This window comes from Numida meleagris, chromosome 22, assembly GCF_002078875.1.
Source record: "Numida meleagris isolate 19003 breed g44 Domestic line chromosome 22, NumMel1.0, whole genome shotgun sequence".
NCBI classification, from domain to species: domain Eukaryota; kingdom Metazoa; phylum Chordata; class Aves; order Galliformes; family Numididae; genus Numida; species Numida meleagris.
Genome location: NC_034430.1, coordinates 3,704,668 through 3,727,295, shown reverse-complemented (window position 1 = coordinate 3,727,295; position 22,628 = coordinate 3,704,668). Strand labels below are relative to the sequence as shown.

Below are 22,628 nucleotides of genomic sequence, written 5' to 3'. Positions count from 1 at the left end.
CTTAGTACTGAGCAAAGGATCCAGCTTGGTGGGGGGGGACGATTTAAAATTGACGGCTAACCCACAGTTTTCCATTCATCCTTCCCCCTTCTCGCTTTTGCAAACAGGGGTATTAGAAAGCTACATCCTATATAAAATTTTCATTGGCTTCAATTCATTCCAAAAATGTCTTCTGTGTGGTAAATGGATGCAATTTAAAGCCCTGTTAAACACAATCTGTGCGAGTCGTACTGAGCCAGCCATCTCAGGGCTTTCATTTCCAGCCAGGGTGGGTTATTAAACTGAAACCCTACCATCTCTCCAGGCCCTCTTTTAGTCAGTGAAATAAGATGCTTCTGGACTATAGTTATGAATGGAAACTGTGAAAAGTAAAACCCTGCCAATAACACCGATGCTGGCCGACTCGATCCAGCCACAGGACAGAGGAGTGCCTGAGAGCCAGGGGACAGTGGGTGGAAGCAGCTGCCCCATGAGTTGGGCAGGCATCCAGGGCCAGAGCAATCTCTGAGCTGCTCCTGTCCCCTTGGGAAGATGCCTCCAGCCCTGCAGCATTGTCTCCTCTGCCACTATACCCTTCCAGTGCCTGTTTGGTACCCCTGGAGGGATCTATCCCAGCACTGACGTCACCCCAAGAGAAAGCAAAACTGCAGCCATTCCATGGGCATGTTCTTGGGTGATCTCAGAAAAAACGATGACTCTGGCCCCAGCAGCAATCGTGTTATAAACAGGACAATGCAATTAAGAATAAGTCCTGGGAAGCACCTGCTCTGAGATTCAGCTTTCAAGACTTACATTCTGCCAACGTCTCCACTTCGATACTGGGGCTGTAGTTGCCATAGTCCTGCGAGGAAGATGCCCGGATTTGAAAGATATAGAGGGTGCCAGGCTTCAGGTTATTGACCGTCACGGCTGTTGATGTGGTTTTCACAGTTGAGTAACTTCGGTCTCTTTGATCCTGTGAAATAATGAGTTGCCTGAGGTCAAACGGGACCAACAGCTGCACCACAGAGTCCCACTGTCACAGCCAAGCCCCCACCCTGCCACCAGCTCCCACCAGCACATCCCAGCAAACACGCAGCCCTCACCAGAAATCAAACATTTGCCTGATCTTTTGGTCATTGAAATTACATGGATAGGTCACATGAAATGGCAGTCAGAACCACCCAGGCAGAGGGCAGGGTGGTGGGGAGGACCATGGCATGGCTCCGTGGGTTCCTATCCGCCTGCCCGGTGACCCACAGATTCCTCTGTGTGACAAAGGGAGGTGGCACTGGGCAGAGCCCCACAGCATGGCACCAAGCACAGCACTCATAGCTCTGCACACACTCGTCGCTGGGGACGTCACCGCCAAATGGATTTTCTGTTGGATGCGCTCTTCCCCTTGAATCTCCATAGGTAAAGTATGGTTTTAAAAGCGCAGATTAGGAACCAAGCTGATTTTCCTGTCAGCATCAAGAGCCTCATTCCAGTGAGTAATTGCTAAACTATAGTTTAAATTCTCCACCCGAGCAAGACGTCTCCTTGTTGCACGTACCCTGAGTATCTTGTTGCTGCAGCCCATTTGCAAAGGAATTACCGTATTACTCTCAGCATTCGCCCTCCCCCACAGATTTCTCCTTTCAAATCTATCAGATGCTGAAAATCACATTAATATGAATCAGCTTCAAGGTAGCTTGTTTCTAAATACGGAATGCCAACGTGTCACCTGCACGGTTTGCTTGACATGCAATCAGTTTCATAACGAGCCTGAGCACACGCAGATAAGGTAATTTGCGGAACTGTGTCATAAAATGCATTTATTTTGATTTAGAGCTTTGTCTCTGCTCTCTGCCTACTGGTATCTCTTCCAAAATTCTCATCCCGCTGTGTCTGTCAAATAACAGCTATTTTTTGAATTAAGAGGCTGTCATAGAAATGTTTGCTGGTGGGCCCTCCAGTGCGTGAGGCCACTCACAGCTCACTGAGTTCTGGGGCCTGTGGCACTTGGTCCTAAACCAGCAAAGACCACTGGCCCAAAACTTCCCAAGAGAGCAGGCTATGAACGTAGCTATCACCTCATCCCAGATCAGGAAGCACTGCATGGTTTATAGTTCCTGTCTAGCTGCGTGATGGCAAGCACCCAAACCTCAGATTTCTACTATTCTTGAAAAAAAAGCCACCCAAAGAATGAATGAATGGAAATTATTGGCTTTACTCCTTCTCCCAGGGAGATGTCAACGTTAGGACTGGAAGAAATTTTGCTGAACAGATGGGAACAAAAAAAAAAAAGAAAAAACACTAATTAAAATAAACCCTCCAAATAACCCAAATTCCCTAAAACTTACATAAGCAGATTTCATAAGGCTGTTGGGGAGGAAAAGCCTTTACTGTCACCTGCTTTAGGCGCTTCTGCCGCTCTCAGGTGCCAGTAAAACCCTCACTGTGCCACCATCCGTCCACTGGTTGAGCCATGGGGTACTGAGGAGCAGAGCCACACGGGTGCTGGTCCCACCCCCAGAGCCATACCTTCTCGTAGTACTTGACCTCGTACTCGGTGCTGTTGGTCGGGAAGCCCGGCTCCTGCCACGACAAGGAGATGCTCTTCTGTTCAATTTTATCGGTGCGGATGCCAGTGACAGGAGTTGGCACTGGAAGGGCAGAGGGGAAAGCAAAGGGTGATGGCTGAGGCAGAGCAACCCTTTAAGCCCCCAGCAGGCACCCCACAGCAGAGCCTGCCCGCATGGGGACACGGCAACACTGCCAGTGAGCCTGGGGCACTGCAGTTACCAACAGCCACATTAATAGCTAGGAGAGCATGATTTACCACTGTCCTCACATTCGTGGTCACTTTGTTTCTGCTTTTGTCCCCTGATGCCAAAGTAAAAGCTTTTAATAATCTGAATGGCTGAAGAACATTCATCTTGTGCAGTTTGTGGTTTCCTCTCTCTGAATCAGGACTGAAACAGGGCAAACTCCAAGCTGGTGATCATCCAAAATAAAACTGCTTTGTGATCTGGTCAGCTAGCAAGGCTCTGTCCTAAAAGAAGCAGAAAGCCCTGATTGCACACTCTGCTGTGGTGCTGCAGAGGTCAGGGTGCAGCTGGGGTTTGGTGCTCTGCTCCTGCTGCTAATGGTGTGTGGGAGGTGCAGGAGCACAGCTGGCACAGCAGGGCTGCAGGATACACCGAGCCCCCAGTCCCGGTCACCATCCTGTCCCATCCGAATACTGGGAATCGGGCAGAGCTGCCCGTCCTGCCTGCTGCCAGCACTCGAGAAGCTGCCTGGTTGTTTCTGGTCAGCACGCGCTGCACGATGCATCGTCCTCCTTGGCATTTCAGCTCCTGGTTAGCTCACCTCCCTGTGCAGGACGCACTTGGCAGCCTGTCCTACCTTCACCATGCCATCTCCTGCCCCGATTCCCTTCTTATGGCTGCAGCTCATCCCAACGATCGAGCTAGCAAGCATGCAGCTGGAGCTGCCAGAGCATCTGCAGCATCACAGGAGCTCACCAAGGAAGCGATGCTCCCCCTGAGCCAGGAGCAGCTTTGCTGCGATGCTCAGCCCACAGGCAGCACCCACCACTCGCTGGGCAGCAGCAGGGAGGAGGTGGGAGATGCTACGATGGCGGTGGTTCTGACGCTCTTCAAGACAGACACTAAATGTTTCAGTAGGGAAAAAACAATGTGAAAAATGCTTCTGCTGGAGCTCCTCGTACTGGATTGATCAGAAAGCCCAACCTCCCCGGGCCAAGCAACACGCCGCAGCAAAAGTTCTGCAGCGACTGAATCAGCACCTGCACCTGCAGCCCATGGCAGCACAGGGAAAGCTGTGCAGGGAATTGGCTGCTCCCAGCCCGTGCTTCTTCTCCATCAAACCAGGACATGCGCTGAGCCCCGACTGCTCCACCAGGACTCCTGCAGAGAGGAACAAGTCCCTGGAAAGTAAACTTAAGTATCTGTGAAATTTTGTATTTATGACTTAGCTCATTAATCTCTGCTGCAGAAAAACGTCCTGCTGATGTTTTATGCATGATGATTTGCTCCTTGATTCCAAGTCTTCTCGGCTTCTTCTGAGAGCACGAGGACGCAATTTGCAGCCGGGCACTCCCAGGGCACCGGGCTCAGCCCCTGCACACTGCTCAACCCCACTGCCTAAATGTGGGTTGATGTTTTAAAAAATAACCCTCTGAGTAAATACACAGGAGCCCCAGAGCTGACCTTTAAGGGCACATCGAATTGCTCATGCATAAGGAAGTCGGGGCACAAAGCAAGACAAGAAGGTTGGCAGCAGCCCTGCAGGAGCACGCTCCCAAGGCCAGCCTGGGCTTTGCTCCTGTAAACGGAGCCAAGTGCTCCTTGCTGTGTTATATGATTCCCATCAATAAGATATTGCACAGATGTCTGCCTGTACCTCTGAATCTAGCAAACAGACTGAGAAAACTTGAACAAGCGCTCCTGACTGTTAACAAAGCCATCAGGAGAAATCATACCCACCAAGTGCCTCGCTGGAGAGCAGCATGCGTGGAGCATGCCAGCAAAACGAGCACCAGCCTTCACCATGCTTAAAAGGGATTAAAGGAAATCACACAGACTATAAAGCATTTCACACTGTGGGAAAAGAAGAAGAAGAAAAAAAAACACAACTCTGTTTCCCATCAATATTTTAAGCTTCCCTAACATTGTCTCTATTCTGAAAAAGCAAACTTTAAATTATTCAGCACTCTGCCTGGTTTTATAAACTCCACTCCATTGCGTGTGGGTGTACTTCTCTCCATTAACTGGTGGGGCAGTGGTGATGGCACAAAGGTGCTGTGCCCTGGGCAGCCCCGGGCGTCCAAGCAAGCATCCAGAGGGAACATGGATGCTCCGAGGACAGATGGACAATGGGTTTGCAGCCCATTGACCGATCCTTGTACTAAGAAATGAGCTTGAATTCCTCGGTTTAAGTGTCCATTCTGTACCCATTAATTACTCAGTAATTTAGCATTGCTCCCCGTGAGGAGCAGGCAGATTGGGCTCAGGCAATGAGCGCTGCCAAACCCACAGCTGCAGCACGAGTGGAGGTGATGCCCAGAGACAGAACCAGTGAGGAGAGTTGGAGTCAAAGCACAGGAGTGGGAGATCTCCACCTGGGCAGAGCTCAAGGAGCACAGAGACACAGGAAGATGCTGCAGCCCCCACAGACAGCTGATGGGGAGCAGCTCTGCTCTGCTGCAAACCACTTTTCTCCTCCACCCCACGGTGCAATCAGTCACACCAGGGCCCTGATTAGCGCAATCAGCTGCTGTGATAGAGCCAAGGCAAAGCCCAACCGACCATGGGGTCACCCAGCAGAGCAGAAGCAGCAATTCGCACCTGTTAATTCCTATGAACTGGCAGCAGAGAGCTGCCGGCTGCACCATGAGCTGCAGACCCAGCATCTGAGATGCCCAGGCAGCTGGGACAGCCCAAGCACATGGCAAAGCACAGAGAGTCTCACAGAGCAGAGAGCTTCCAAGGCAGCCCGTGCTCAAGCTGCTGCATGGCTCCAATGCCACTGCTGCAGGCAGCAAAGTGGGGGAAAGCCAAGGGAGCAGCAGCAGCAATGTGCACAGAGCAGCTGCTTCAAAGCACCTCATTCAGCAAGAAACACTTCCCAGTCTCAGAGAGCAGAATGCATTCTGGCACCGGCTGCATTATTAATCTGCAACAGATTTAAAAGCCCTTTAAGACAGGAGCCAATCCCTGCCAGGAATATAAATGACATTGTCCCACACTGTACATTTACATAGCTGATGTTGATCTGTTCCTGCAGGTAAACAGCTCGGTTTGCTCCTCAAACACTTTTGTTTAGTCCCATGCTGGGGCCAGATTAGAAAAAACACGGTATTAATTTTGCCTCCTGCAGACTAAATAGCATCTTCTCTTTTTCCTCACAAATACAATGAGCAACTGCTAATTCCCTCTTGTGAATGCTGAAGGGGAAGGGCAGTGTGAAAGATGAACTTAGAGCTATATTTAGAGGAGTTGGGATCTGACAGCTAAACAGGGTCCTGTTTCTTTGTTTAATTTTTCCTCTGAATCTGCATATCTCCAGCCAGAGCTTTCCTGATGCTGCCAAAGACATCCCCAAGACCATCGTATCGCAGCCATGAAAGGAGCTGCCTCTGCTCCAGGCATCCCTGTGGTCTTGCTCTCTGCTTATCTCTGGCCCCACCCGATGGGTTTGAACAAAGGGGCTCCAGGACACAGGGAGCAGCTCCAGCCTGGGCAGGGACACCTTCAGAAGCAAAACACTCAAGGGTTTCAGGCAGCTTCCTGAACCTCAGCTGCTCAGCTAAATCTGAGCCACCATCTGCATCCGGAGGCTTGACAGCTCGACAAGAGGCATTGATTTTTTGCAGATTACAAGATTAATTATGCCATATTCTTTATGCGTACTTCAATTCCTTCAGGAGTACACAGCGTGGAGTAAGGGGGTGAGATTCCCACTTACCCAGATGAAAAGTTGCATTGATCAGACTTACAGATTCGGCACAGGCTGGCATTGTGGACTTGTTGCTGTGATCCCTATAGAGCACAGGGACCTCCTGCCTCAGGCTCTGCCCCACCACCCACATGGGAACCTCTGCAGGAACCTCCTGTTATCAGATGTCATTAAGCTCCCACCCTCCCCAGCACATGTGCTGCTGGCTCAGGACCAACCTGAGCTCTGGGACGGCTCTTCCCAACACTAAACCCCTCCTTAAACAGCCACAGCCCTAATAGGGAGTGACACCTCTGCTGAGGGTGGTCTGTGGCACAGCATCCACCGAGCGGATTCACAGAAATTAGCACAGGAGAGAGAGAGCAACAACGCGGGCAAAACCATTTGATCAAGTGGTGGGAAAATTATTTATAACAAGATCAAAGTTTAATCCTTTCAGATGAAATTGTTGGCCAATTCCTGCCAAGAGGTACGTGAGGATCATCTGTCTCCATTAACCGTGGCTTGGCAAAGGGTTTTCATGCAAATTAATAACGTAGCCGCAGAGGAGCAGACAAGGACACAACAAGGCAGCACTGCACAGCCAACAGCTGAACAGAGAGCAGCCCCAGGACCACGGACAGCAGCTTCCCCTCGTGCTAAAGGAGCTCAAACCTAGAGTGGTGCTGTTGGAGTGGGTCCAGAGAAGGCCACAAGGATGCTCACAGGGCTGAGAGCTGTGGTGCCCCATCCCTGGGGGTGCCCAAGGTTATGGATGGGACCCTGCACAGCCAGCCCAGGACAGGGCTTGGAACGAGATGGGCTTTAAAGTCCATCCCAATGCACGCCATTCTGTGAATGTATTCTATGATTCTACTCTACAATAGACACTTCCAGTCAAAAACTGTTCTGTGGATCAGCATAGAAAAGAGAGAAAATAGTTTTTGTTTCTAAAGGGTAACCAGTATTTGAGGAGTCCTTTTATAAATGGCTTGATAAGCTCATCTCTTTGAAGGCACTTTCCATGAGCTGCAAACCCAACCTACAGCTGCTCAAAGAAGCTGTGACTCTCTCCCAGCCCAGGTTGTCCCCAGCCACTGAGTGGCTTTGGGACCAGAGAGAGCAGCGGGTGCCACAGATGAGCCAAGAGCCCACAGCACACACCACATCCCCACTCCGCCCGTACCTGCGAGCCCAGTGGAGACGTTGACCTCAGCGTAGGGCTGTCCTGCCAGCGGGCTGACGGCTGAGACGCCATTGAGGGCCACCACGCGGATGGTGTAGTTGGCGTGGGGCAGCAGGTTGACCAGCGTGACGGTGCGCTCCACCAGTCCCGTCTGCTGCGGCACGAAGCCCACGCTGCTGCCACACTGCTCGCAGTCACCTCGCAGTGCCGGGCAGCGGCCGCACCAAAGGCTGTAGGTCAGGTCATTGCGGCCGCCCGCGTCGGCAGGAGCACTCCAGCGCAGCACCAGCGAGGAACGCCGCAGGCTGTACACCAGGTCCCTCGGGGCAGATGGCGGGCCTAGGAGGAGAAGGGTAGCCGTGTGCCTGAGGTGCCTGGGGTTTTCACTGATAGGGCTTGGGGACATTGGTAGGGATGCTGGTGGTGGTGGAACAAGGCCCGCGCTCAGGCAGCAGCCCCATGGCAGCTCACAGGATGGGGACACGGGATGCAGGACTGCACAGTGGGCTCCTCTTTGGAGGAACTTCCCATATGCAGCCAGCCACAGCTCACACAAGGTGTGAGGGGCACCCACAGCACCCCTCCCTGCCATCCCACCCATGCCTGAACTTCTCACTGCCATGCAGGCACTTCTACCCCATCCATCACTGGAGGAGCTGAGGTCCAATCCAATTAACTAGAGGCCAACTAATTAAAATCTGCAAACTATTGAACAACTAACTGCCCTAGTTTTACCAGTGAGTGCCTGCATGCATGACCACACGTGGGGTGTATTGAACCTCACACCCCCATGGAACAAGGAGAGCCCATCGTCCTCCCTGGGCCCAGCCCTCCGTGGTGCCACAAAGCCAGTGTTTCCATAAGACATACGCGTGCAGGAGGCAGACAGAGGGTCTGATGGGGACCTGGAGTAGTTCTTCTGGCAGGAGCAGAAGGTGGAGGCTTCCTCATGGGTGAAGCTGTGCTCAGGGCAAGGAGAGCAGAGAGGAAGGCGGAGGGAGAGCTTGTAAAATCCTGGAAGGCATGCTGGAAAGAGAGAAAGGGAGTTATTGAAAGAACAGCGCAAACTGAACGGGGCCACAGCTGGTGACTGCACCATCCTGTTCCCTGGGCTTCCTCTGCCTGCTGCTGGCCAGAGGACATCACCCTCCAAGCTCCTTGCTGGGATCCTGGCACCAAGGGAGATGACCATTGAGTTTGATCCAGAATGGACATTTTGATGCTGTCACTTGGTGCTGGCCCCCAGGGCTGTGGGACCCTTTCAGTGGCCTACAGAGGCACTGAAAGAATGATGTCTGTTGGCAGGACATCAGCTGGAGAGATGCTAGAAGCTACAGAGGGATTTGGAGGAGGAGGCAGGTGCAGAAAGATGTGGGATACAGAAAGCACATGGCTTAGTGGTCAGAGCCAGGTGAGCAGAGCAAAAGGATGTGGGAGCCACAGCAACACTTAGCACCAAACCCAAGAAGGGGAGGGATGCTGCACATCGAGAGGCTCAAGAACTCGTTGGCCACCAGAGCCTCCTGCACAAAGCTGTGCACGAGGCCATGTGCTGGCAGCTGTGACTCCATCAGTGCAGATTGACGGCAGTCACTGCAGGCACTGAGGTATGTACTGAAGTCAAACAGCAGCAGCAGCAATTTGCTTTTACAGGCCACACACAGGCTGCCTTTACCCTTTGGAAAGCATCTTTGATATTCAAACAAGAAAGTGGTTCACATGCTGGTCGAAGAATTGCTTGATCCTGACCACAGTCAGCACAGTATACAAACCTACCACCCCCAGCAGGACACCCAGGAGCGAGTTCTGCATGAAAGACAATTACTTTACAAAAAAAACAACAAAAAACAGGCTGCAAAACCCCACAGAGCAGTTTGCAATAGCTTCACTTTGGCCCTAAAGCAGCATCTCTGAAAAAGCAGCAGCCTGCAAACAAATGCATTCTGCTTGGCTTTGTCCTCTTGATGTGGGGCTGCTGCCCCTTCATCAGCTCCCTGAGCATGCAGCCTTGTGAAGTCCCCACACAAACAGCTCCCTGAGCGCAGTCCCCTCTCTCATCACTTTTAAGGAGTTGGCTGCTGAGACTGTTCCTTTTAACGAAGATTATTCCAGTGCACTCCGGTTCATTAGTTCTTCGCATGACACAAAACTGGCAGCTCCGGCTGTGATCTGAGGGACAAAGCACCAGGCACAGCACCGGGGCGGAGAAGACACGCATGGGATGCTGAAAATGGGTGAACATTTACAGGGGACATTATTTCACGGACAGCCAGCTGCTGGCAGAGCAGCAGCACAGGGAGATTTCTCCTTTTTCTTATGTAACAAAAGCAGCCTTTCAAGAGCCACCTGAAAGCTTTGCTCCTTTCCACAAAAGGTCTCTGTCACGCAGTTACAAGCGGAGCAGAAAGCCTGTTCCAGTTGTGCCCAAGTACGGGGCTTCCTGGTATCTGGAATGAAAATCAGCATTTGCCAATCCTAGAATCATAGCATGGCTTGGGTTGGAAGGGACCCCAAGGATCACCAAGTTCCAACCCCCCTGTCACAGGCAGGGCCACCAACCTCCAGATTTGCTGCTAGACCAGGTTGCCCAGGGCTCCAACCAACCTGGTCTTGAACGCCTCCAGGGATGGGGCATCCACAGCCTCTCTGAGCAATAGATGTGGACTCAATGTTGCTTTTCTATAGTAAAGATGAATAGTGGTCAAAATGGAGAATCAAAAAAGAAAAGTCTTAAAAACCAGGGGGACTGGAGAGTCTGCAGCTTTGCCTTTGCCTCTCCCAGTTCCCAGCACACCTCCAGGTCCAGATAACAATGACCTTTAAAAGCACGGGCTTGGCAAACAGGCAAAAGAGCAACACTGAGGCAGTGCGCCATAATGCACAATAGACGTCTTGCCCTACTTTGAGTGCTAGATAACACACAAAAACTAGCGGGTGTACAAATTCCTTCCAAAACTTCCAGCTTCCCATTTGTATTTGAGAAACCAAAGCAAGTCTACTGTTACACCCACACGTGTGGCCACGTATTTAGCTTGCATTTCCTTTAGTACTGCCCACAGTGCAGGGCAGAAGTCCTGCCATTGGCACACAGTGCTCGCAGGCATACCCTGAGCTCCCGCAGGCTCTGCTCCTGCTCAGCCATCCCAGCCCAGAGCACAGCACATCCCACTCCACGGGGGGAAGCTTCTCATTACAGCATCAAAGCCCTAACGCTGGCACCGGGTTCCTGCTCGTAGCCTCTGTCAAGCAGAACAGAAAAATCAATCTTGTTTACAAACTTGATGGGACTCGAGCAGTAAAACCAGGGAATATACTGCTGTCATCCCCCGGAGCTAAAGGCGAGCCCGGCAGTCACATAAATTTGACATCTCGTGGTAGGAAATTGAGCGTTTTCAATTAGAAGCATCTTTCAGGCAGCTCCTCCCCGTCTCTAATAGCCAGGAGAAGGAAGTTGACAAAACAACGTTTAGATGTTGCCTAATTCTTCACTGAGATCACAGCCAGTAGCAGGAGTGCTGCAGCCTCGTGGCTTTCTACATGTTATTTTTAATTTTGTCCCTTGGTTGCCCTATGCTCATGCTCCAGGAGGAGAGCACCCCACAACATCTAATGCATCAGAGCTGCACCTCAGTTTCTCAGACCAACTCCCCTTCTCCTCCACCTCGTCCCACAAGAGTTTTCCTTGGTCTCCAGCTGGTTTTTAGGTACCTCTGCTACTATGCAGCGCTCATCTTTGCAGAGGGTACATAACAGCTCTCCAACAATCAGGCCATCCATTTATAGAATGAAATTCTCTGCTCGGTACCCAACTGCCTCTCAGGTGCTACCACAACTTAATTATTAAATGATAGAGTCCAATAACCCCTCATCCTGGAGGAGAAGAAGCTGGGTGGGTCAGACAAATTCATTGCCTCTCTCCGTTTCCATCGTTGCTGCCCATGTGAGATGCTCCCCGTGCACCAGGTGCTCCTCATTCACTTCTCCAAGAGGACACACTCCCTCCTTGTCACCACAATGCGCACACAACCATGCTAGCAGCAGAACTAGCCCCGTGGGTTTCTCCTGCAGGCACATCTGCTACCACTGTCAGGCACAAACAGGTGACTCTACGGAAAGCAAAAAGCAGCATCCTCTCCCATACCCAACCTTAGCCATAGGGAGATAGGAGCAATTAAGGATGCAGAGAGGCACAAAAAAGGCATGGTTGCAGATTAAGCCGTCACAGGACAGCTTTAATTCCCCCTTCCCCAGCAGCATCCACCTTGCAGCCCCACGCTGCTGCTGCTGCTCCTCCTGCTACAGCCCAGATCCTGCCCCACGGCCCCAGGGTCTGCAAAAGCCACTCTGTCACCAGCACAGACCTCAGCATTCCCCAGGCAGCAGCAAGCTGGGCATAGAGCTTTCACCTTAAAAAATAGCAAGGGATCCCTGGCTGAAACCCTGATTTATCGGCAGCGGGGCATCGGCGTCTGAGCAGCTTTATCTTGTTAATTGATGAGCAGTGATTAGAGGCGACCCGCTAAGTGCACCAAGCGGGACAACTCACTGCAGCTCTGCAGCTTTGGAGTTGATTGCATTTCTTTCCAAGTGAAGCACGGCCAGGATTTTGCATGCAGCAGTAAAACGAAGTTATTAATCACCCCAGCTCTATTTACCAGCTGGCCAGCAGCCTGTGTGATGTTGACATCCATCGCTGTAACAGCTGATTACCTCAAACAATTCACTTAACCTTTGTTTTCTTTCTGAAGCACGGCAACACTGACCACACTCAAGCAGGGAAGATGGGACGGGTGGGGTTTGAACAGACAAATCCAAGCGAGGAGATGTTCACTGACATTGCCCCAGCCAGTCAGCAGGGCCCGAGGAAGCCAAAAATCCATTTCCTGCAGCTTATCGGTGCCTAATTAAACAGCGCTCATCATTTTGCAGAGAGGATGGGGCTGAGACCTAAGCAAATACTCAAGCTTAGCATAAAATATTGAGAGGATGAGCACAGATGGAAGATTAAATACGAGGTGGAAATTGCACTGTATCACAGATTTAGGAATAAAGCTACTTAACCCACACAGCTTCCAGGTAGCATCGATGCCGAAATCAAAGCCCATCAAACACCTCCTGCCTGCCTCCATCACTGGGAAACACGTGGGCACCTGTCTGCCTGTGGCTTTGCCCCTCCAGTCACAATGAGCTGTGCCAGACCATGAGAAAAGTTCCTTTGCAGTCTGGCAGTGTGCTTCTGCCCTTTCCTCCCTCCCAGCACCCCATCTTTGGTGAGTTCTGCCTTTTGGTTTTCCTAACCCAACTGTCTCCCGCCAGCTTGGTGATCCGCACACCTCATGGATCTCGAAGAACAAAGGGAAAACAGGGAGGACGCTGTGTGCACGGGCACAACTGAACTTATCCATGCTGCTGAATTCCTGCAGACAACGGAAGAGCCGTGTGCTTGCCAGCAGGAATCAATAACGCCTGCAGATTCACCCAAAACGCCTATACAGTCATTTGTAATTAACACTACAACTCGGTTGTCTTCCAAAATCAATTCCTTTCCAATTTTTTTTTTTTTTTGGTCATGAAATTGTATTTGACAAAGTCCATTCTCTTTTAATGCGCCTTAATTTTCTCCGCTGGAACACGCAGCCGGCGGGCGGCCAAACGGAGGGGCTGCGTGTGGATCACAGCGTCGGGCTCCAGAGCCCCTCTGCATCCCCCATTCCCTGCACACCTTCACCAGGGTGCACGCAGACATTGTTTCCAGGAGCACTGAGAAGAAACACGTCTGTCCCTGTGACTGATGCACATCAAGGGATGAAGGAGCCCTTCCGAGCACCACGAGCCCTCTGCTTCCAGCACGGGCCACCAGCCCAGCACAATCCCAGTCTGCACCATGTCAGTCCCTGCTGCCTTGCTTTCTGTGATCAGCAGTGGGATAAAGCACAGAAGTGCTCACACCGCCGCCTCCCACAGCAGCTACAGCAATGCTGACCCCTCGGACCAGGCATGCGCATCCAGCTTCCATTCATCTTAATGTCATTATCAAGCGAAGCAAGTCACTGGTTATTACGCCCCAAACATTTCATTGAAACAGCGGTGGAGATGCACTTGGTGTTAGCACAGTTCCCATCCCTGGGGCTGACCTCAGGCTCTCATATTGGCCGCCCAGTTCCAAAGAAGGGACACAGGGAACCTTCTCCAAGAGGGTGAAGGGGCAGCAGGCAGCAGCCTGAGTTCAGCCTCCATGGAGCTGGGTTTTCTGCTCAGGTAAGCACATCATTTCTCCTCTTTTCTTTATCAGATGATCTGTCAGCTGCCTGTGTGGGCAGGGTGGGTGCAAGATGCGGGATGATGCCTGTCTGCACCTTGCTCCCTGCCTGCCCCAGGGAGCCTCCTGTTGCCTGTTGTGACATCTGGCAGCAGATCTCCAACCGGGGAACCCTAAAACCCTCATGTTTCACCAGAAGAAAGGAATGGGGCCCCAGAAGAGCAGGGCTGCTCAGCTTGGAAGAGGTTCCCGAGAAGACACGGCGCGGAACTCCATCCCATCACTAACAGCGTGGAGAAGAGAGCGTCGTTACTCGCCATTTCACAACACACACGACTGCGGGTGCAGCTAATGAAATTATCAAGCAGCAGGCTTAAAGCAAACAAACAAAAAATACTCTCTTCATATAGCATGTAATTAAATTAAGCCCCAGACACAGACTTCAGAACTTCTCCTAGCTCAGACCTGCTTTCTCCAAGCACTGCCTCGTTCCTCAGAGCTCCGCAATTGCTTTTTCTTCCCATCAGAAAGCTCAGCACCGTGCTGGTGCCCTGGAAGGCCAGCTGCCACCGAGCACAGGCAGACGAGGACAAGCGGCCCCAAACCAGACAGGGCACCTTGTGCAAAACACAACATCAGAGTAAAGTTTCGGGAGTATATTGAGCTGGTGAAAGAGCCTTGTCAACAAATGTCCTCGGGTAATAGAGAGGCTCCCGGTTTCCCGTGCACGCTGGGTTTGCAATCTTGCCTTGTCTTATTGCAAAAGCTGTAATCAATACTTTGCAGGCAGCGAGCGACGCCGTTACCGAGCCCTGCTGTGAGGAAAGGAAAGAGACCTTGTGCAATCTCCACGGGACAAAGTCAGCGAGAGGGAGAGATCAATGCGGCACCGGATCGGGTCTCTGCTCCTCTGGGCTCCATGCCTGCCCACCAGGATGGGCATCTCAGGCCGTGCCAGCCAAAGGAGAATTCAAAGGCAGTTTTTCTCCTGAAAACTCTTTTTTTTTTTTTAATAACCATTTTTTTTAGTAATACTTTTGAACAGCCTACAGTCGTTTCCAGCATCCTTGAAACCTTTAGGACAACGCTACTCTATAATTTTAGTCCTCGCTAAATAACTGGAGAAGTACTGAAATGAAAACCCGTGTCCAGAGGGTAGATCTTTGTGCATCTCCAACAATGAGCTCTTAATAGCTGAAATTAAATTCGGTGATTTAGTCTGGAGGAAAATTAAATACCCAAGTATATTTAGCAAGGCAGCCCTGAAATATCAAAATTCATTCAGTACCAAGAATACATTCACTTGAATTCAGTGCCACAGAACTGAACAGAAACTCATTGCTGTTTATGCAGGAATTTTCCTCAAGGACATGCTAACACGGGCACATCCATGGAGCCAACTGCCACTTACTGCTGTCCCTTCCAGCTCCCCAGTGCAGCCAGCCAATTCTTCCCATACCTAGGGCTGGCCGACCTGCACCTCCAGCTCACCCCACTCCTGCTGAGTGCATGAGTCCCTGCAATGCCCCCTGAGCTGGGGGTGAGGTGGGTTTCCCTTTGTATTTCAGCAGAATAGCCACCGTGTCCATCCAGCAGCCAGGTCTCTACAACCTTAGGCCTGATGAGAATGCTGCAAGCCAACTGTGATGCTTGCAATTTTCTGAGTAGTTTGGTCTAAAATTAAGTGTCATAGAGTAATTTGTGTCTGGCTCTGCCACAATTTCCACAGCCATAATTATTTCAGACACACTATAATACAGCAATATAACATGCAATCCAGAATAATAAATATCGCTGAGCTTGATCATCACTCCAAAAAGAGACCAAAGAGAAAGCATATTTTAGATGGGTGGTCTGTCTGCAGGACTTAGGGAGAGCAGCATCTACCAGAAGGCACCACGGGTTCCCCTGGGGCTGCTGATGGGCAGAAACTCAGAATTCATTCAGCACCACGCTCCTGGCACCTTAAAAACGGTCGCTTTGCTCAGGTCACAAAGGTGCTCCAGCCACACACTGCAAGAGCGCAATCCCCCGGAGGAGAAAGCCAATAACTCAGAGAGGAAGCCCAAATCCAAATTTCCTCACTAATTACTCCTCCGGCAGCAGCGTGGGTTCACTCCCCCCGCTCCCAGCCCCTCTCAATGTGCTGTCCTCATTTCACACCGCTCTGGCATGCCCGGCTCCAGCCCTAGAGCTGAGCATCCCACAGGCAGCACAGGATGCTCCGAGGATGAAAGGAAAGCCTAGTGCTCGGTGCAGAGTCCCAGGAGAAAAAATAAATTTATTATGCATAATACCCTGGCATCAGTCAGTAGATAAAATAAACTCCAGGAGCGCATACAGGTTTGTAAGCTAATGTATAAAAGATGAAACAAATCAGAAGCCCCAAGCGCTGTGCATTTGGATCCATCTTCTTTGTACTTAAATGGAAAAGCAGACCTTGGGCTTCAGGAGGTATCTTTGTAATAACCCAGAGAACGTTGCCACTTTTTATTCTAAATTTCCTTAATTCCCGCTCTCACTATTTATTTCTCAACTAAAGATGCTGTAAAGACATGATGTTCTGATGGGGGCACATGCCACAGAGGAAGGGATCTTGCTACAGCCACCAGTCACGCACACAGATGCACCACATCTGGGGGGCAGAACACATATGTCAACCAGGAAAAGGATGCACTGACACTGCAGCTTCCAGAGAAGGGCAGTGAACAGCTGAGTAGTAGCAATATTCCAGTGCACTGCCATCACGAGAAAGATGCTGCAGTGGCTCTCAGGGTCATTGATTCTTATTTTTGCCTTCGGCGCAGCCCCTCTCCCAGCATCCCCATTCTGCATTGGGCACTGGGACTGGATGGTTTCAATCCCTTCTCTCAAAGAAGGGGAGAGACTGGAGTGCTGGAAAAGCAATTTGTGGCAGTCCCAGGAGATGTGTGCACAGCAAACAGGGCCGAAGGCAGAGCTGGTGCTCCTCCACCCTCAGCAGCACGAGGAGCAGAGGGGAGGTCTGGTGGGACGTGAGGGGAAAGGCTGCTTTTTTAGACCAGCAAACACTTCCTCTATTGCAGCGCTCCCCTTTGGAAAACAAAAACCGAGGACTTCTACTGCAGCCTTGATTTTTTCAAAATAAGTTCCATTCTCATTGAAACTGGCTCTGGAAGGACCTGGTGTTAGGGCAGAGGCACTGCTCTGCTGGTGGACCCACCAGGACACCCCGATGGGCAGATCCTGATGAACCCGAGCAGAGCTCACTTATTGCCAAACTGCACAGCATCCAGCGTGAGTTCGGTTTTGTACCACTAGCAGCTACCATCAGCAAAGACCGTGTTCTTCCAACAGCTGCTGACCCCTCGCCTCACCCCTGCATTTCAAGACCACAGAGCCAGCTGCTCGCTTTGTAAAGCCCCCCACATCCCCCTGCACACCACCAGGGAAGGACACACCAAGACAGCCCCTGTGTGCTGCACCGGTGGGTGTGTGTGGGGGGGGGTGGTGGTGGCAAACCCTTCCACCCCCACCAAACTCACTTGGGAATCTATTCTAAAAATCCAGGCAAAGCACTAGAAACCATTTTCTCCCTCAAATTGGTGCCAGCAATAAACCATCCCTGCACAGAAGGGACACAACCGCCCGACCGGATCGTCACCGCCACCGAGCCACATGCAGGTGACAGCAGCACTGCTGCCCCAGCAGCCCCGCGCCAGCTCCCACAGCTCCTGTCAAAAGCAGAGGGAAACAAATGGATGAGACTTAACTACAGCACAAATTTACGGTTCTGTCAAAGAAGAGTGGCTGACAGCTATTTTTGGAAACGGATCTCCGTCATATTAATTCAACGTCTGGTTGAAGTTGTCTCATTTGCAACAAAACCGGCTGGTAAATATTAACCTTGGGCTTTGTCGAAACTCTCCTTGCAGATATGACAAGGGATTGGATGGGGAAGATGAAGCACAAAAGACAACTTCACAGGAAACGTCAGGCAGATCCCCCGCATCGCAGTTTCATTTGCACAGAAGCTATTGCATTACGCTGCAAAGTGAATGGAGTTGGAAGGGGGGGGGAGGGGTGCTGCAGCTCACACCTGGCAAAATTAAGGGCAAAAAGACATCAGTGCTGAGAAATCAACTGAGAACAAGATAGGGATGGACGGGTGATGGTCCACAGTGCTGCAGCACCTTCCACCCGCCCACCGTGCATCTGCTGGAAATGGGCTTTAAGATCAGGGTAAGCGCAGGCCAGCAGCTGGCTGGAGGTATATATCAGACACGAAAAGCAGTTTAAATGTATTTACAGTGACAGAACCTCTCCTCTTATTTGCAAGAAGATGTTAAGCAGATGCTAAAGCTGCTCACTTCCACCCCAGAGATGGCTGCGTTTCAATGATCACCAAAATGATTCATCAGAAATGTGCAAGCCCAGGAAAGCTGTCGGGTGCTCTGGGATTTCTTTCAGAGAAACGGTGCGATGTGGGAAGATGGACAGCAAAAAGGCTTGGCTTTATCACAGGACTAATTAGCGGTGCCGTAAATCCTATTAGTCTTTTCTCATCTCCCCTAATTTCGGAGCGAGGATACAAATGTTCTCGCGGCAGCAGGGTGATTTCAGCACCTAAATCACCAGCGCAAAGGAGGCTTTGTGATTCAACTCAAACCCGCATTCAGCAGGAAATAAAGCTCATTTCCCTGGCAGGGACGCCCTGCCTTCCCCTCACCTCTAAAGCTCTGAACTTCCCTGCAGGAGCAGAGCAGGGCACCTGTCCTGAGGTGGTGGGGGAAACTCCAGCATCACTTCTGCCATCCCATTGCCAAGCATGGGACGGGCTACGAGGGGCTGCACCAGGCTGGTGCCTGACATCCTGGCTGCACTTTGGGCACGGAGCATCCCCAGACAGCCCCCACTTTTATCCACTTCCAGCTCAAGGGCTCCTGTCCTTGCGCAGCAAGTTCTGCAGCCCGGAAAAGCTTTCATCAGAGATCTTCTAAAGGGATTCACTCAGTGCTACGTTAATGCAGAGCTTAAAAAAAAAAGAAGAAGAAAATAAGACACATACACACGAAAACTTTCAACTCTTAACACTGTTTTCTGATATTTGACCAGACATCAGACGCTGCTCCGCTGAGAGTGACTAATGACCTGCTTTCTGTGAGAGGGGGGAAAAACTTAATTACGCCCATTAAATTACTTCAGATATTTTTCCTTAGAGAATATGAATTATTTAAACTCAACACACAGAAACCTGAAACATTAGCAAAAGCCTTCTGGGATTCACTATGTAAATTCCCACTCCAAACAGATGGGGAAAGCATGGTGAGCTGCCACGCAGCCACTGAAGCAGCGAACAATGCCGAGATTTCAACCTGATAGTTTTAATAAGGTCTTTTAGAGGAGGGAAGTGCACGAAGAGTCACCCCTGGGGCACCGCAAAAACCTCCCTGGGTTCAGGGGACGAGTCAGAACCATTCACATCCGTAAAGCCCCAAGCAACCCCATAGAAGCAGACCTGCTCCGCCTGGAAAGCCTCGCTCTCCTCTTGCAGAGCTGAAGCACCTGGGCCCTGGCAGCCCCTGGCCTCGGCACTTCTTTGCCCACTTTCCAGCAACCGCTGGCTACGCTGCTGTGAAAGCTGCAGGCTCCACGCTGCAGACCGAGCACCGCCCAGAGCAGCTCCGATGCTACCCAAGGCACGAAACAAGAGCTTCCTCCGCACCAAAACCCATTCCCACCAGCACAGCTCAAGCTGCTCCGCTCACACGAGCCCATGGCACTCCCCAGGGACACATCAGGGATGCTCAGGCGGATGCCCGCGTTTGCCTCCCGCAGGCTCCCAAGCATCCCCCACTCCCACAGCCATCACCGCTCCTGCTCCAAAATAGTCCCAGCACTGGGTTCATTAAGGAGACCCCAGGGAAGGTCGGGGTTATATCCATTTTTACAGCTGTCACTAAAAGCAACCTTGAGAGCTGTAAAGTCACCAAATCATTAACTCGCGTCTAACGCACGGCGATGGGGATATTAACGGCAGGGAGTAATTTTCCAGCTCCAAATAAAGCTGGGGGGGGAAAACGCTGGTGGTACTCGGAGCTCTGGCACGTCCGCCCAGCACTCCCACAGCCAAAAGGATGCGAGCGGCCCCGTTACCTCTGCACCTCCCGTCCCTCTCCTCGAAGCCGGGGCTGCAGAGGCACTTCCCGACGGGCACCAGCCACTCTCCCTCGGCACTGCAGTGCATCCGGGGGGGGTTATCCACGTCCACCCGGGCATGCTCGACGCACGTGCCCTTCACCTCCACCAACGTGGCGAAAGCCGTCTCCGCCACCGTGTCCGGAAAAACCGCCAGGTTCTGCACGGTGGCGAGGCATTTCTTGTAATAAACCCGCACGGAGACCAGGGCCACGCAGGCGCCCACGTCCTGGAAGCCCAGGTGGAAGCCTCGTTTGCTCAGATGCCCGATCTCCCGCAGCTCCGTGTTCAGCTTCATCTTCCTCTCGCCCAGGTCCCCCTGCGTGAAGCTCTCGTCGGCGGCGATGGTGTCGATCTTGGTGTGCTTGCTCTCGCGGATGCTGTGGCCCAGGTCGGCGTCGGACTCAGCGTAGTACAGGTTGAAGGTCTCCTTGCAGGTGCCCGTCACACCTGGGATGCTGTTGCAGTCCCGCAGGGTGAACTTCAGCTCGATGAAGATCCGCTGGCCGTCGCGCCGGGCGATCCAGCCCGTCTGCAGCCAGTTGTTCTGGTTGGGCTCCATGACGTTGCACACCTGGTAGGTGCGGATGGGCTTGTACTCCTCGTCCACGCCGCTGATCTCCTCCCACTGTGGAAAGAACACAGAAGCTGGGAGAGCTCAGGAACTGTGGGCAGCAAGAGCCGGAGCCCGAGCAGAATGCGGCCACTGCTATAAATGCCTCCCCCAGCTGCCTCTCCACCTACGGAGCATCACAGCGCAGGCACTGAGCATCCCTCAGCCACCCAAACCACACGCTGTGGTCACAGGGCTGTGGAACCACCCCATACTGGAGCTCCCAGTGCCAGCCACCCACAGAAGGCACAGATGGTTCAGGACACACGGAGCTGCCGTGCGGTGACAATATCTCAACCAGCAGCAGCTTCTCTGCTCAGAGAAGTTGGAGCTGGGACAGGATGAGTCCTTTGCCTGCAAGTGCAATAGTTTTCCCCAAAGCCACCAGCACAGGTTCTGAGCAAGCTGACGATTCAAGCCTTAAGGATGACCTGACGCTTCCCAAAGCAAATTCTTTCTGGAGGTGTATTTATATCAGATTGCCAAATGCACCCAAAACAGTGTTCCTCCTGCAGACTGACAGCTGGGGAAGGCAGGCAATTCCAGGATGCTTCGCTTTCCCCTCTAAACACTCTGTTTCCCTTCCAGAAAACAAACCTGAAGCAGCGAGGTACACAACTTTGACTTTGCTGCTGCCAACAGCAGCCAGCAAGCAGCCCCTGCTGCAGGGAAGGGACCGGAGCTCACCCCTATGCCACCCAGATTCCTGACAATTTGCTTTATAGGAGCACGAGGTGCATTTTGGGGAGGCATCCCCCTTTGCCACACCACCCCCCAGGACCAGGGCACGGCTCCTGGCTCTCACAGCCCCACACAACCGGGGCTTCCCATGCAAAGCCCCACGCAGTGCCCAGCACCCGGGGCCGCCCTTACCCCGTTGGCCGGGTGCGAGGTCCAGCCCAGCTCCGCTTGGGATTCCTTCGAGTCCAGCAGGACGACTGCGGGGAGGACGACACGTTAACGAGCCCGCAGCCGCGCGACGGACCCCACAAAGCTCCCACCCCGAATTTCCTTTAAATAACGCGTCCCGGCTTTGAAGTCACTCTTTTCGCACAGAACAGCCCATTTCGTGCGGCAGGACGGCGCGTCTCCCCACGTTCCCAGTTGCAGGAGTTGCTCGCCGGCAGCAAGCAGAAACCCGGCGAGCCGTGCCCTGCCCGCACTGTGCCCCGCACCGGCACCCGCTCCCCCCCGTGCCCTCCATCCCAGTCCGCTTCTCCTCCAGCCCCGTCCCGCTTCTTCTAACGGGCTCACGGCGGATCCCCGCGGGCTGCACCGGGAGGGAAGGAGAACCCACGGACCGGCACCGCACCGGCGGCGAAGCGCTCAACCCGACAGCCGCTACCGGGGACGGGCTCACCCTGCTCGGCGGCGGCGCGGGGCAGCCCCGGCAGCACGGGCAGCAGCAAGGGGAGCAGCAGCAGCGGCAGTGCCCGGGGGAAGCCGCCGCCGCCGCCGCGCGCCGTCTCCATGGCGCCGCCGACTCCGCGCGCCCCGCGCCGCCGCCGCGCTCCGACCGCCGCGCCCCGCCCAGCTCCCCCCCTCCACCAACCCCCGCCGAGGGGGCGGGGCCGAGAGCTCCTCACAGCCAATGGGGAGGAGGGGCGGGGAGAGAGGGGGCGGGGCGATCCGCGTTCACTCTGAAGCCGACTGACGGCGCGGCTGCGCCTCGAGGGGTTCAGAGGGCCGGAATGGGTCCGGGGCGGCCGAAGGTGCTTGGAAGGGCTGTGGGCTGCCTGGCCCCACTGCGAAAGGGCAGGGATTGTCCTCTAATGTTAGCCAAAGGACTGCTTGGCTGTTGGTGAAGCTGAGATGCCTCTGGTCGCAGTCCTAATGAACTGTGCTGCAGGCTTTCCCACTAGAAGATGTTTGCCCCCTACTGTTGTGTTCCCATTACTCAGTGGTGCAGGAGGGCTGTGGGGTCAGCCTCGCTCTACACCGCACAATGGGCAACCCCAGAGCTGTACAAC

General features: G+C 52.7%; 1 protein-coding gene across 2 annotated transcripts in view; it reads right to left on the bottom strand.

Moving 5' to 3' along the window:
* EPHA10 (EPH receptor A10) overlaps positions 1-22,130 on the bottom strand; it is a 34,469-nt gene extending 12,339 nt beyond the window's left edge. For both annotated transcript variants that reach the window (XM_021375481.1, XM_021375480.1), the window contains exons 1-7: positions 22,019-22,130; positions 21,532-21,596; positions 20,004-20,673; positions 8,480-8,635; positions 7,610-7,948; positions 2,506-2,627; positions 793-955 (exon numbers count right to left, since the gene is read on the bottom strand). In XM_021375481.1, the coding sequence (XP_021231156.1) occupies positions 793-955; positions 2,506-2,627; positions 7,610-7,948; positions 8,480-8,635; positions 20,004-20,673; positions 21,532-21,596; positions 22,019-22,130 (1,627 nt within the window). The remainder of the gene's footprint in view (positions 1-792; positions 956-2,505; positions 2,628-7,609; positions 7,949-8,479; positions 8,636-20,003; positions 20,674-21,531; positions 21,597-22,018) is intronic.